Source organism: Callithrix jacchus, chromosome 2 (genome assembly GCF_049354715.1).
Source record: "Callithrix jacchus isolate 240 chromosome 2, calJac240_pri, whole genome shotgun sequence".
NCBI lineage: Eukaryota > Metazoa > Chordata > Mammalia > Primates > Cebidae > Callithrix > Callithrix jacchus.
In genome coordinates, this window is record NC_133503.1 from 52,800,001 (window position 1) to 52,815,927 (window position 15,927).

At 42.7% G+C, this 15,927-nt stretch overlaps 1 protein-coding gene across 8 annotated transcripts in view; it reads left to right on the forward strand.

Moving 5' to 3' along the window:
• The window catches only part of GRIA1 (glutamate ionotropic receptor AMPA type subunit 1), a 316,986-nt gene extending 301,433 nt beyond the window's left edge, over positions 1-15,553 (forward strand). For all 8 annotated transcript variants that reach the window (XR_004738739.3, XM_054250998.2, XM_078363550.1 and 5 more), the window contains 2 exons: positions 4,524-4,658; positions 12,763-15,553. Coding sequence is in view for 7 of the 8 variants with exons in the window: in XM_054250998.2 (XP_054106973.1) it covers positions 4,524-4,658; positions 12,763-12,963 (336 nt within the window). In the remaining variant the exon portion in view is untranslated. The remainder of the gene's footprint in view (positions 1-4,523; positions 4,659-12,762) is intronic.
• Positions 15,554-15,927: the final 374 nt, after the last annotated feature.

Here is a 15,927-nt window from a genome sequence, read left to right on the forward strand (position 1 = left end):
AGGAACTCCTTAGGTGCCTTAATGTTTTGAGGGTTGGGACGAGTGTCAAAGGTCATTTGGTCCAGTTCTGTGTTCAGTGCTTGAATTCCTTAGATGACCTCGTCATCTTCTTCCTGAATGTGCTCATGTGTGAGAAACTCACCACCTCCTATGGCAGTGCATTCCACCTTTGGACAGCTCTGTTTATTTAAAAGCTCTTCCTTTAGTTGAACCAAATCCACCTCCTCATAATTTTCTCACTTTGGTCTTCGCTAATGAGTGAGCCTAGCCAACCACTCATCCTTCACTCCCAGGAAATAGTCAACTGCTCAGGGAAATGGTTCATAAGCCAAAAATACAAGTTTTGAAAAAGCACAAGAGAAAGCCTACTGTAGCAGAAAGGCTAATGGATGGACTTCTTTTGTGGCCCTAAAAGGCTAAGTTAGATTACAGATTCAGCATATGGAGGACACATAAGCTGTCCCTAGAAATCCAAATGTAAGCATAACAGAAAATGAATGGAATTTCAGTAGGATATAAAGAGAAACAAAACTTTATTTTTGCTTTGTATGAGTTTACACTTTCTCCAAGAAGATAAGAAGGAATGAAAGCATTTGGAGAAGTGAACCTTGGTCCAGAGTTAGCAGGTCTTGATGGCAGGCAGTACCAGTCTCAGTGGAAGGGACTGGTCTGATGGCCAAAAGCCTTGGCTTCTCCCTAGAACTTTCTGCTTATTTTGTAAACAAAGTTTCAGCCACGTGCAGTGGCTCATGCCTGTAATCCCAGCACTGTGGGAGGCTGAGGCAGGCGGATCACAAGGTCAGGAGATCAAGACCATCCTGACTAATATGGTGAAACCCCCAACTCTACCAAAAATACAAAAAAATTAGCTGGGCATGGTGGCATGCACCTGTAGCCCCAGCTACACAGGAGGCTGAGGCAGGAGAATTGCTTGAACCCAGGAGGCAGAGGTTGCAGTGAGTCAAGATCACACATTGCACTCTAGCTTGGGCAACAGAGCAAGACTCCATAAAAAAAAAAAACAAAAACCAGAAAGTTTCAAGTCTCTCTGCCTCAGGCCTGGCTCAGACCTCCTCATGAACCAGCCCTACATTCTTGGAAGGAATGTTGGCTCAGAAGCACAGAGGGAGCCTGAGACAGTCACCCAATATGTGGGAAGAACAAGGAGAAACATGGGGGAAAAAATCTCCTTTCCATATGAGGGAGACAGCAAATCAAGACAACAGGTTAAAAAGAACAGATGAGTGGGGGAGGGGAATCTCATCACCACTCATCATCATTCATCACTATAGCAACAAGCTCAGTGATTCTGCAAGACCGGAGTTTTATTTTTCTTCTCGCCTGTCACTCTTCTTAGTACTGTCACTCTCTTTCCCCACTCCTAGCGGGAGATGAGTTATGATTTTTCCACCCCCACTGGCAAGTTGCCTAGTGTTTGGGCTGTGCAGCTACTATGGAATAGGAAGAGAATGGGGTACCCTGAGGGGTGCACTGAAGACTCAAACTCCACCTCTCCCCTTTCCCTGATCACAGCTGGTTAGTGTGTAGCTGTGAAATGTGAGTAGCTGTTTGTACACAGATCTACAAGGAAGCTGCCTCTTTTTTTTTAAATATATATTTTATTGCATTTTAGGTTTTGGCCTCTTTTATGGACACTGTGGGCCAGATAAGGAACCAGAGCTATCGTCCTCAAATAAAAGGGATTCTTGTCCCTGCCCCAGGATGTCCCATTTTATTTCCACAGAGTGAGACAAAGAGAGTCAGAAAAGGCAGCTAAACAGAAGACCATGGCTTCAGGCCTCCTTAGAAAGATCATATGAAAAGCTAATGACACACCTAAGGGGAATCAGAACATCTTGTGTAAATGGAAACTCCTCAGCTATCTGGACTAAGACTACACCAACACCAGTCCTTTCATGTCCTATTAAATAAATCTAAATTTAGGTGGTTGTGTTACCTGTGATATTGGTGGTGATTGGGCCCAGGTTCTCCCTTGATTCCAGAGGTCTTTCCTGATTCCTCTATTACAGAGCCATGTCAGCATAAATAGTGATCGATGACATTGTGCACCCTGCAAAAGGTGGCCATTCCTATACCATCTAGCTGCCCTCTTTGTAAAGAATGTGTCCCTCCTCACACACATTGCCATCTCCCTGGGCCAGAGGCTCTCTTCAAAGGTGAAGGATGCTCTCGTACCCTCTTTCTTTGCTTACATAGAACATGCCTTTCCACCTCATGTCCATATGAAGATCTCACCCCACTTCCTTCCCAGATTTACTGGAAGTGAACACTCCTCTTTGTAAGCCAGGAGGGCAGATACCCTCTTAGCATCTTTTGAAAATAGAAACAAAAAAAGATGCCTATCACTCCCTTGTCCTTAGAGGCCATCCACAACCAAGGTGAACTTCAAGAAGAAAACAGCCTGGCAACCAAAGGGGCAAGGTGTGCTTTGGCTATTGAAAAACTGATTAGCTCATGAAGTCAGCAGACTCCAGCTTTCTTGTCTACCACATGCCCTCAAGCCTGTCCCTCTACCTACTCCTTCTGAGCTCCACTGTCAACCACTCTACTAACATTTGAGCTGATAATACATGCCTCCAAACCCCACACCTACCCTTGTTTAAACAGAAGAGTTTAATAGGAACTTCTATTAACTGTAAGTCCCCCAAGGACTCTGAAGCATTATTCTCCAGAGAAAGAAATACATGCCTTCTGAACAACAAACAGGGAGACATTTTGAGTGTTCCAAAAATCATGTGAAGTGGGAATTTGCTTGTTCAGCCAACTCTTGAACCAAGCACTGAACTCATTTTTTGCACATTGCCCTTGTCAAGCCATTATAGCAGAGCAGGAGAAATTTTGCCCCTTTGAGTCCTTTGAATAATCATTTCTACTGCTTCCAAGGCCAGGCTATGCCTTGCCAAGTGTAACCTATATTCAAGAGCCATCTGCTTTAGCAATACAGGAAGCCACCAAGGGGGTATGCTTTAGATAATCCTACAGCTCTGCTGGCCAGGGCTGCTACTGGGAGGGAAGGGAATGCTGCTCTGCCAGCTGCAGTCTCCAGACTCAGTCCTGCTGAATCCTGTACAATGCACCAACTAGAACTAGGGCAGAGGCCAGTGACTTATTGGTCAATAGGCGATTTCTTTCCATATGCCCAGATTCTAATAGGCAGATGTCAGTTGAAGAGTCTCTAGGACAACACAGTCCACCCCTTGCATGGCTCACCCATATCCCCACCTGAAAAGGAACACATGGAGTGGTATAAAGGCCATATCCTATCCAGTGCCACCAACCAGCCAACGATGCTGTGTACCTGTGCCAGTCGAGGCATGCATTTCATTTTAATTCAATGAGACACTTATTGTACATAAACGAACAATATAAACAAAGCTGTTAGAGGCGCCATGACATCTAGGGATAAGTATTCTCCCAATATTTAAAGTTATTCTTTTGCTTGTGTCAAGAGTTTGACTGAGCAACTCCCTGCTCTTCCCAAATCATTACCTCTCACCACGACCAAGTTGTGTTTGATAGTTCTCACTATTTGGGAAGGTGTTGTATCTCAGCCCTTCACTTTTGAACCCCACTGGAGGTGACAGAAGTCAGGGATGGTCTCAGCAGACCAGTGGCCTTCCTCAGGCTCCATAGGGTGAGCTCTGGCCACCTCCAACTAGACATGAGTACTAGTCTTCAGACTCGTAAAAATGAAGCACTGTTTTCTGTGACCCTGCTCATCCCAAACCAGTGTAAGAACTTTTATCGCAGGCAACAGAGATTTCTAAATTCAGCCACTTGGGCCTGCCTACAATGTTTTTAGCAAGCACCTCCAACAGAAAAATGACACCAATTAAGCATAGTTATTAAGATTTAATAGAGCCATTTTTCCATATCAGTGCCTTTTTACTATTCTAAGCCCACTAGTTTTTTTCCCCCTAAATCAGCACTCAGAGTAGTAAGTTAACAAATGTATCAGTTGATCTTTATTAAATGTACAATAACTGTCTTATTAAATTGAAATCGAATGCACATCTAGGGGAAAGTTCATTTTAAGTACAAACTCTCAGAAAAACGCTCGGAGACATAAACAATGAGTGAGGCCAATGCGTTACCAAGCAACAGAGGGAATTGGGGGGCAGGAATCGAGCTGAAAAGGAAGGGATATGGTTTTCTGAAAGAATGGGGTAAGCTCAAAGGTGCAGATTTTGGTGGAAACTTCCCTGAATTTCTTGTGATGTCTCCATCCTAGAAAAGGCATTGAGGACAGGGGAATTGTAATTATAAATTCAACATAATCAGGGATGCTTGGAAAAAGTATAAATACATATAAACACACACCTTTTTCCTGGGGAATGTTTAACACTTGGTCAACGAATAAATAGCCTATCCAGCTATTGTGAATGTTAAAGAGGGTGTGGGGTTGAGTGTATGTGTGTAAATATGCTGATGCTTGGATGGTCTTTAGCCTCTTGACTCACTTTGTTCCTCCCCCTCCCCTTCCTTTCCCTCCTCCTTTTTAGGACAAGACAAGTGCTCTGAGCCTCAGCAATGTGGCTGGCGTGTTCTACATCCTGATTGGAGGACTTGGACTAGCCATGCTGGTTGCCTTAATCGAGTTCTGCTACAAATCCCGTAGTGAATCCAAGCGGATGAAGGTGGCATCGTCTTCCCGGGCCTTTTTCCTAACCTGTTCTGTGATGCAGCTGGGTTTCTTGGGAGTCCCTTTGCTAGAAAGGGTGGGGAATGACAGGTGGTTGAAGTCAGTGCAAGACAGGAAGCAGAAAGCTGTTAGGAGTAAAGTGACAGGGACAAAGGCAGTCATGAGAAAGGAAGGAAGATGGGGTATGTCAGGGCAGACACAAGGCCCAAGAGAACAACTGCATCTTCCAGAGGGGGGTCGGTGAGATTAAAGGTTAGTGGTTTAAATGGACAGGCAGCACTGTGAGAGGCAAGAGTGATGGCTACAAAGGCCGATTCTCTCTGAAGTTGCATCAGAAGTGTGGCTGCAAAAGAGAGAAAAGGATGTCCACCCTCTACTCTGTGCTGACCTTGTCATACTTGGTGAATTGGGTCTTTTCTCAGGCTCTACACTAGGAGATAGACATTGACAAAGAGGACCATGTGCAGAGAAAGGTAAGCAGATTAGTGAGATGACCCCAGACCACATCAAATGTAGCTAAAAGGAACTGGAGAAGAGAACTGCAGAGGATTTAAGAGCTGTCTGTAAAATACTGATACTTTCCAGATGGAAGAAGAAAACAGGCTAGTTCTTTGAAGTCCCAAAGTAAACAACAAGAACAGATGACTAAAGGTGATAGAGGATAAATGTCAACACAATACACTAAATCTACTCTTCTAAAAGAGCTGTCTAAAGAGAGGCCACACTATCCCAAAAAGTAACAAGCTTCAACATCATTGAAGGTATACAAGTAGAGGGTGAATAACTCTTGACAAGGATATGGGTTCAAGTATCAAAAGGGAGTTTGGATTAAGTGATCCTCAATGCCCCTCATCATTTAGTGTCAGTAAGAAATTATTTATGGAAGTTAATCATGTGAACAATACCATGAGAAATGCATCATGAGGACTCAGAGAGGAGGAAGGTGCATTCTATGACCTTCAGCACCTTTCACCTTCCACAAAGAATGAGCACAAAATAGTTAACGAGGCAACCTATGGTATAGATAGGATGGCCTATAGGAATTTAGAGGAGAAAAATTGAAGAAGGCTTCTGGGAAGATGCCAAAATTAATAAGGACAGGTGGGATCTAGATACAGAAAGGAAGATAAGTGCAGTCCCTCTGGGCAATGCACCCATGGTGATATGTTGACCTATGCTGTTACCTTGGCTTGACTAGCCTATCAAGATCCCTTGGTAGAATTTGCTTTATTAAAATGTACCCTAAGAAGCCCACTTTTCAACAGACATTTGCCCCCAAAGCTCAGTATGCCCACTCTTGGATCCAAACATAGCTTCCTGCTCAGCCTCTCCCTGCCTTGGGACCTCAATTCTACACATACCTCTGGGGTCACCCTTGAAGAAGACATCTCTGGGCATTTGCTCGTTCTGTTTAGAAATTCTGTATTTAGTTCTGTACATGAGGAGCTGGGGTCCTTCTGTCCTGGTATTCAGCGTTTCCATGTCAGCCTACCTACCCCACTCCCACTCTAGCAATCTGCTCTCCTCACATACTCCATACCTTTACCCCTACCTCATGTTCCTTCAAATGGGCTGATCTCTCACCCTGTCTTCTGTTTCATAGATTTTATTTAAAAGGCAACTTCCCCAAGGAGCAACAAGAAACAATTAAAGAATGGAAGTTCAGTGACATTTCACCAGGGATCTAGGAACACCCCAATCCTACCCTTGACCAGCTTATTCATCTCCAGGTCCCTCTAAGGTCTTCTCAAAAGACAAGAACTGCAAAGGCATGGGCTTCAGGCCCTAAACCCAATGTAGACCTCCAAGAAGCTTAGTTGAACACACAAGGACTCCTAGAACCTACTCAAAGCTCTTTGACCATTCCATTCAAAACACAGGACTAAAGACTCTCCTACCTTACCCCCCAAAATAAGGAAAGGCTACTCCAGTGGCAAAAAAAGGGGAACAGGACAAGAGCTAGGGGAGCTACAACCTGTACCATCCCTCAAAACCTTCTCTATAAACCATGAATCAAACCAGAGGCCCAGAGTTGGTCCAGTACAGATGATAGGATTTCTTTTTTTCTCACTGCTTGCCTAAGACATGATACAGCATCACCATCTAGAGTAGAAGCTCTGGAGAATGACCATCTTGTTATAAATTCTATCTGCTCCATTTGTTAACTGTGTCATCTTAGAAAAGTTTTATTAACTCTCTGATTCTCATTTTCTATAAAATGGAGGCAGTGTTAGTACATACCTCATAAAATTGTTGTAATAATTATATGAAATAATATATAAAAAGAGCTAGACAAAATTCCTTGGCCACAGTAAGCCCTCAGTAAATAATAATGACATTGATAACTAGTATTTCAAGTAATAGTTGTTACTAGTGGCCAAATACATCCTCCTTAAAACTTTCTTTTTATTTCCCCTATTTACATGAGCTGGGTTCTTGAACTATACAGATTGTGAATTCCTTTAGGTAAGGAGCTGTGTCTGATTTTTTGGGGCATCCCACTTACTGAGGGTAACTAATAGTAAAATTAATGTGTAATAGTATCCAAAAGAGAAAATCTCTTAGAGGATGAGTCAGGGCATGGTGGGAATGGCTCTTGGTTAAAGCAAGTATTGCCATCAAAACCACCCAGTCTAGGAATTACAAACAACGGCAGTTTTGGCCCCATGTTTGTGTTCATGACTATGATGGGACCAGTCATCCACCAAGCGGAAAAGCTCCTGGACATCCAGCCCTTTCTCTGGGATCACAGTGACTCCCAATAATCATAGCCAATGCCAGGTGGTGGTACCAGAGGGGATAATGTCTGGGATCCTCTTAAAACTGGGACCATATTGACCTTCACACTATTTAGGTTAAAATGAAAATCTTTCAAAGGGGCCACTGAGTCATGGCATAGATTCTTGGAGACATTCTTACCCTTCCCTTTACAATGAAGATTTAAAATTTTTCAGAAGCCAGCATCAGGGTCTCTTGGAGTCATTAATATAATGTCTTCCACCACAATTTTCTAGAATTAATTCCATTGATTGGCATGACTTCTGCCCAACTCACTGAGGCTCCTAATAGAATTTTCAATCCTCCAACTGCAGAAAAGATACTTTCTTTATTAATCAACCCAGCCCTTAATTGTTGATGCTCCATCACCTCCTCTCTTATCCGAAAGAGATAAAATGAATGCATCCAACTTGGGTCTCAGACTTTTCACCTTCGCAGTTCTCTTTATTATTCTGTGCTTAGCCTTCTCCAAAAGCAATTAGTTCTTTTCAGAAGTGCAGCCCCAACCTTACAGGGAGACCCAACTTTATGATGACAAGGAATTTCAGTGGGAGATTTCCCTGTCATTTATTTCCATGATCACAGTATTTGGCCCACTCTTAAGGCCTTGAGCCCCTAAACTAGTTCAGGGCCATCCTCTCATATCTCAACAGTGCTTAAAAAGCTCTTCCTCACTCCTCATGGATGAAAGAAGGAGAGGAAGAGGGGGCAGAAAGGAGAAAGAAGGGTGGGAGAGAGAGATAGAGGAATGGAAAGGAAGAAGGAAAGATAATTTTTCAGTAACTTTTATGCTCAACATGATTTCTACACATTTTCATTAACCATGTTCTTACAATCCTACAGATGTAATAGAAGTTCAGAGCAGCTAAGTAGCTATTCCTAGCTAGGTCACACATGCTAGAAACTGAAAAACCAGGAATTAGACCTCCAGTATGGTTTCCACAAACCCGGGCTTTTGTTACTAGCCAAGCCACTTTTCCTAAATCTCTCTGTCCTGCTTCAACTACATGGCAATGAATCATTTTTGGGCACCTGATCTGTGTTCTTCCAGTCCCAGCCACAGTGCTACTCACAAAGACAATAAAATGCAGCCCTACAATCAGTTTCCCTCATCTGATTGACTATCGTATTTAATCCTTTGCTGGGTGTCATTGAGTCTCTTTCCCCTTTGACGTATCCCTGAGCAAGACAAGTGTCACAGGGATAGTGGGAAGGAGCCCTAAAGGCATCCCTTCCACAGACACACTGAACACCACTGCATGCCAGGCAAGACTCAGCACTGGGATGCAGTCAAGAACAAGACAGACACAGCTTCTTTTCTCAAGAACCTGAGAGTTTGATGGGGAAGACAGAACATAAGCAAATACTTACATATTCAATGAGTGTATGTGAAAAAAAAAATGCCCAGTGCTGTCAAGTATAGAGCAGAAGCCTGTCCCAAAAAGAGAATGGGGCAGTCAGAGCAGCTTCCCTGAAAAAGTGAGGTTTAACAGACTAGAAGCATGAAAAGAATTAACCAGGGAGAAAAGAATTGCCAGCATATGATGCACAAGCATCAGAGACCCAAAGACGTGAACTCTTGCCCAGAAAAGGGAAGAAGGCCAAGGAGACTGGAACACAGAAAGACTGAGGGATAAGGGTGGCAAGTGAGAGTGAGAGACTCACAGAGAGACTTCAGGCAGCTCATAACATTTCTGTCTAATTTAAATTGTCATATAGTAGCAGAAAATATATAACCTAAGACACATTGCAAAATGAATGAAGTCTTAGGTCCCCAGCCCCTCCCCTCTGCCTGGGCAAACAGACTGGCACCTGAATCCTTAGCTGATATTAAGGGTAGCAAAGTCTTTTATTATTCACCACTTCATTCCCAAAGGAAAATAATCCCCAGCCTCTCCCACCCCCAGGAGAGCTGCTGACCTTTCAAAATTATATATGGCTATGCTAACATGGGGCATGTTTAAGCCACAGCAATTGAGGGCTTGCATATTTTCCTGGAATTAATGAACAGCTGAGAGACTTGATAACTCAAGGGGAGCATCCTCCACAGCAGGTGGTCACTGGTGCTTTGCACGAATGCCTGAATGAGGACATTACTGAAGTTTAAGCTTTGATTAGAATATTCTACAATGTACAGAGGCTGAGCAGACTCTTCTTAGAAAAGCAAGTGGCTGAGAAGTTCAGATGCAATCACTGTTAGGGAAATGAGTTCTGAAAGGCCAAATTAAGAGCCTTTGAAGTTGGACTTTTTTTATTATTATTATTTTATTTTGAGATGGAGTCTCACTCTGTTGCCCATGCTGGAGTACAGTGGCATGATCTCAGCTCACTGCAATTTCCACCTTCCTGGTTAAGTGATTCTTCCGCCTCAGCCTCCTGAGTAGCTGGGACTATAGGCATGTGCCACCACGCCTGGCTAATTTTTTTGTATTTTTGGTAGAAATGGAGTTTTGCCATATTGGCCAGGCTGGTCTCGAACTCCTGACCTTGTGATCTGCCTGCCTCAGCCTCTCAAAGGATTACAAGCATGAGCCACCACGTTTGACCCCAAAGTTGGACTTTTTACTGATCTGTTTCTCTCTAAATATCAGTTCCACAAACACCACCACCACCCTCAAGGATGAACTTTAAGAAATGGCTGGCATGTCAAGGAAGAATAAGGGAGAACTACATTCCAAAAGGCTGGAGGAGAAATGACAGCAGTTTATATGACAGCTTAGCCATGGGAGTTAGGAAGAATCACATTTAGAAGGTCATGCACCTTATTACTAGGTGACATATAACTGTTACCTTAAACAAATCAGTCATTAAGTCATTTGTTTCTATGTAAAGTGAAAGGGACAAATTAGATCATGTGGTTCAACTTTGCTTGCATTTTAAAATCACCTGGAGAGCTTTTAAAACTCCTAATGTCCAAGCCATACACCACACCAGTATCTGTAGGGTAGTATTCAGGCATCAGAGTTTCTTCCCCAGAACTCCCTGGATGGTTCCAACGTGCAACCAAGTTTCAGAACTAGTGATGCGGTTGACACTAAGCATTGCTTTCCACTGCAAAGTTTGGACTCCATCTATCTCTTCTGAGTTTCATAAGCATATTAGAAAAGAAGTCAGTAAGAAGGTAGTAACCACCATGATAGTGGTATGGAGTCACTGACCTTTAAGAGGTACCCAGCTTCCTTGAAAACCAACGGTAATGAAGCGATCTTGGAGATTTTTAGTTACATGCCTGGCTAAATTATCTCAGACTTTGGCAAGCACCAGTGTTGACTAGGTTATCAATCTTGTCCTTTAAGACAAATGCATGAAGTACCAACAACTTCAATGGACTATTATGAAAATACGTGAGCCTTATAAGGAACAAAGGCCAAGGTGATCTGTGTAAGCTTCAGTGGTTTTCTTTTTCCTTAGTTAAAGGGATGTAGCAGAGAAAAATCATGAATGATAGACATTCCAAGCTAATCTATAGAAGTTTCCATATTTCTCACAGATATAAATAAAATGTTATTTTTTCTTCAATATTTTTAGGTAAGGATAAGTAACCATTAATTTCTAATATTTTCATTTCACATTTCCCTGGTGTAGTTCAAGGTAGTATTTATTTGGCCTTTGACTTAGAAGAATGCAATCCAGGTCACACTTTCTCTTCAGTGGAAGACAGCCAAGGGAGAATGTAAATAAATCAAGTCCTAGGTTTGAGGAGGAGACAGAACCAGTGTGGGTGGTGCATCATATGGGGCAAATCTGTCTGAATCATGGATTTTAAAAAGAACATTTTAAACATTGTCAGAACTGCCAGCAATAAAAGGATAGCAGAGGGAAAAAATGGGTCAAAACTGCCCTGTTTATCTCTGTCAGGCCATAGAAGGTTGATTTCTCTGGTCGCTAGAATCATGGCAATATCTAAGAGAGAAAGTCATAGACTTTTTGAGAAGGATACTAAGTGGTTGGTGTTTCTTAGACAAATTCAAAAACCTCTATTATGCATTTAATTGCTTACTGGACACTCTGTGGGATAGCTGAGGATTGAGAAGACATGGCCCTTCCCACTTCCAGAAAGCTCTCTTACAGAAGACAAAACTTACACACTGGAGGTAGAACCATTACAAGAGAAAGAGTGCAAGATGAGAGGCCAGAACTTACAGCAGGCTGGTGTAGTCTAGGAAGGCTTCAAGAAGACAGTGAGAACAGAATACGCCCTGGAGAAGAGGTAGGGTAGGTCCCATTGACCATTCTCCTTGATATTGATTCCTACCAAGAAACCAAACCCCACCTCAAAAATTCTGTGATTGTTTCTTAATGGGAAATTTGAGATGGGCAGAAAAAGAGAAGGGTCTGGATTTTGTATTATCAACAGTCTTTCTCTAAAGGAACTCTGAACAGAATGCTTCCTCTTGTCTAAGAGGATGTGGTTCTAGACCTACATTGTGGTCTTGAATATTCCACTTAGCTGGTGCTGGGATGATCCTTAGAGTCCATTTCAGATCTAGAATTCTGACATTCTAGAAATCACAAGCTTAGTGGCACTCATCTGATCTGTCAGTCTGGAAGTACAGAGTATATGTGCTGATGGGAAGCAGTTGACGCACAGATGATAATCTTTGGAATGCATTCTCATTTTCTTTAGCACATGTTCCTTTCCAATTACATTTTGCATATTGTATTATTCAAACAAGTCCTACATTCCTTTAACACATGCCACTATAGAGGTAGGCTAGAATTTTTTCTGAAGCAAATCAGACGTAGTTTTCCATTTTAACCCAACAATATCACACCCTCAATTTCTTTTAACATTTCAAAGCATTTTTCATGTGATAACACCATTCTTGCTAATAACAGTGTGTAGGTGCATAGATAATCATATGTTACTTGGAGGTTTAAAAGTTCTAGAACACTAAGAAGATATAGACAGAGTCACATGACTAGTTGATGTCATAACCAGAACTAGAATGCAAGTTTCCTAAACCCCATTCTCAGAAGCTTTTCCGCTTGGTTGTGTTGCTACATCACACAATAATCAATAATACCAACGAAATATTCCACCTTTAAAAATCACAGAATGCAAGAATAAGAAATGATTTTCTGTCTCACCCGGTCTAACACACCTCATGAACATTCAACTTGAGGCTAAGAGAGGGTCAGATATGTCCAGAGCCAAGTGATAGTTTTGTGCATTCCTGGGAAGTCAGAATTAGCATTATAGAACAGGAAAGGGGGTGGATGCGGAAATGGAGTTGGAGTTATTAAGTCCAGTCTTGACTCATTCCCATTGCCTGTCATTGCCAAGGACCCGGGGAAGAACCCCCGGTCCTCCTGAAAAGGGTTTCTGTTTGATCCCACAGCAATCCATCAATGAAGCCATACGGACATCGACTCTCCCCCGCAATAGCGGGGCAGGAGCCAGCGGCGGCGGCAGTGGAGAGAATGGTCGGGTGGTCAGCCATGACTTCCCCAAGTCCATGCAATCGATTCCTTGCATGAGCCACAGTTCAGGGATGCCCTTGGGAGCCACGGGATTGTAACTGGAGCAGACGGAGACCCCTTGGGGAGCAGGCTTGGGCTCCCCAGCCCCATCCCAAACCCTTCAGTGCCAAAAACAACAAAATGAAACGCAACCACCACCAACCACTGCGACCACAAGAAGGATGATTCAACAGATTTTCCTGAAGAATTGAAAAACCATTTTGCTGTCCGTTTTCCTTTTTTGATGTTCTTTTACCCTTTTCCTTTGCTAAGTGAGGATGAAAAAAATAACACTGTACTGCAATAAGGGGAGAGAAACCCTGTGTCTCTGACAGTAGAGTCGCTGGAACACTAAAGAGGAAACTGCACTGTTTTATTTTAATTCAGTTGTTAGTGTGTCTTAGTGTGTGCAATTTTTTTCTTACTAATATTCATGGTTTGCAGGTTTTCTTAGGCCCCTTCCTTCTCCTTGCTTCTTATCTCCAACTCCCTACCCATCCCTCTTCAGTTTTCAGATTGGAGATTCAAGATTTGTTACACCTTACAAGCAAGAGGAAAAAAAGCAACATTCAAACTAATTCTCCATGGGGGCTCTCCAAGTTACCCTCCACTCCTTGGCCCCAAGTCTTTGACGGAGACAGACATTGTTGGAGAAGTGGGATGCCTCCCCCGGGTGGGGCACTGCTTAAGCACTGATTTAGTGGAGAACACAGGTGAAAAGCAACTCAGGATGAGGGTGGTGGAGAGAGCAGGGGCAGATGTGCAATCAGAGAAGAACTCCTGAAGTTAGCGCTGCTCAGAAAAACAGTTCCTTTAATGTGGAAGAGCCATGTCATAGGCCATAGGTGGTATGACATATTTCTTTAGAGTCAGCCTCAGCCCTGAGAAGTATGTCCTTCTGGTGTGCTCAGGCTCAACTTGGCCTCCTAAACCAAGCAGAATTTTGGGAAGAGATAACAGCCAGGGAGATGTTGCCCACTATTCTCACATTTTCTTTACCTGACATCTAAGCAGGATTTCCACTATGGAGTACACTCTCTTCTCCTATAGATCCTCTGACATGGGGAGCAATGCTATGCAAGCTAAGTGTAAAAGAAAGGTGATGGAATAATTTTGGGAAAGGAAGCCTTATCAAAAGCTCACACGAAATAGAGCTTTCCATGGTGTGCCCTGTGCTAGGTTTGAGAAAACAAATATGAAGTTTATGCTGATACAAAGAACTTGGGTTTTTATGTTAATATAAAGTGTTGTTTTAGCAGGTGGCCAGATAATGCTCTGTCATCTTTAGATAGTGAGATACCCAAGGAATTAATTGAAGAAGGATAGGGAGATGGATTAAGTTGATAATGACATTTAAGGGACCTTAAGACCTTTGATCCCAACTTCTAACCCAAGAGGCTGACCTTCCCCCAGCTAAGATAGCATGAGGACATTGTATTCCAATATACCTATGACTGGGACCACAAAGCTGAACTAAAGCAAGATTGGTGAAGTGGCAGGGTTCATAGAGAGAAGCCCAGGCTGACAGCAACTTTGGTTGGAAGTGAGAATCCCTGATGTATAGCTTTTGTGGAGATCCCAACTCTCATTCTTGGTGCAACTGGCTTCCCGCTCTCCAGGAGTCACTCTCCTAGGTGCATGATTCGGTACGTGCCATGTGTCATTAGCTATTACTGATAACCGTACTCTGGCTTGTTCCCTTACCTCCTACTTCTATCCAATTTTCTCTGCTAGAGGTTATCATTAGCAATTGACATGCTAAAGGTTTTGGAGCCTACCTAGGGGTAGGTGCAGCTTAATTGACTTATCTGTGGATTCTCTCAGTGGACCTGCGCCATCTCTATGTCTCTCCACTCTCCCATCATCAGCCATAGCAAAGAATCTTCCAAAATCAAACACTTCACTCTTTCTACTCAAGTGTTGTTGTCCAGTCTCTTGCGTGTCAATGTGGGCATGGTTCATGAAACTGGACCCTCAAGATGGATGATTGCTTTTCACTACTGCCAGCTGATGTCCCCCAGCCCCTGCTGTCACACAAGATTTTTCTCAGCCTTCAGCCTACCACTGCAGAATCTGATGTGACCCACCATTAGGGAGTCCGCATCTTGGAAGAGTTGGAAGTAACCCTCTACCATCAACATGCTTCAAAGACATTTTGCCTTTGGCCTGGTAAGATGCCACTGAGCCCACCAGTAACATGATCGGATAAAGAGAGACTGTGCTAGAAACAGGGGTCTATGCTATGAGGGCATCCAAGACTATGGCAAAATATGCTTTTCATCAATGGAGAGGTGAAAGGAAAACAAAAGCAAGAAAAAAGTTAACTTGTATTATGTATTTTTACTACACTTTTCTTAAAAATAGAGCATTGGGAAAACTCTGAAAGAGATTGACATTTTTCTCAACAGGAATCCATACTTAACAGTTCTGGCTTTCATTAAATTTTGCTCTTTGGTACCTGGGCCTTTTATTTAACATCTATATTTGTTTTAACTCTCTTGGCAGATGTGTGAAAGGATTCTTGCTTGATCAAACACTAAATATTTTTTTGGTTCCTGTTTTTCTTTCCAATAGCCAGGTTTTTTTTTTCTTTTGGTATTTGCATAAAATGAAAATATCACCGAATATTAAATCACTGTGGATCCATTATCTACTTTTCATATTTGTCCATTCCATTTTTGTGCCATTTCTGAAGGTGGAGCTCTAGAGATTATTTCCTTATTGCAGAGCCTAAGACTACCAGGTTTTTAACTGTGACCACTGTTTCTAGCTCACAAACAGCTCTTGAGTCATTTCAGCTGAACTAGGACATTGTCATTTATTCATCCAAATAGGATAACCACAACAACAAAAAGCAAACAGTGGTATTTGGCTTTCAGGAGTCACAGTTCCAACTGCATAAAAAGTAGGGCTTGACTTGCAGCCATCACAATACCTCTAGGGAACTGGATGGGTAACATGGAATGTCTCCCAGACATCCCCAAACTGGATTCCACGTATAGCTGTGATGTGCACAAAGTCAC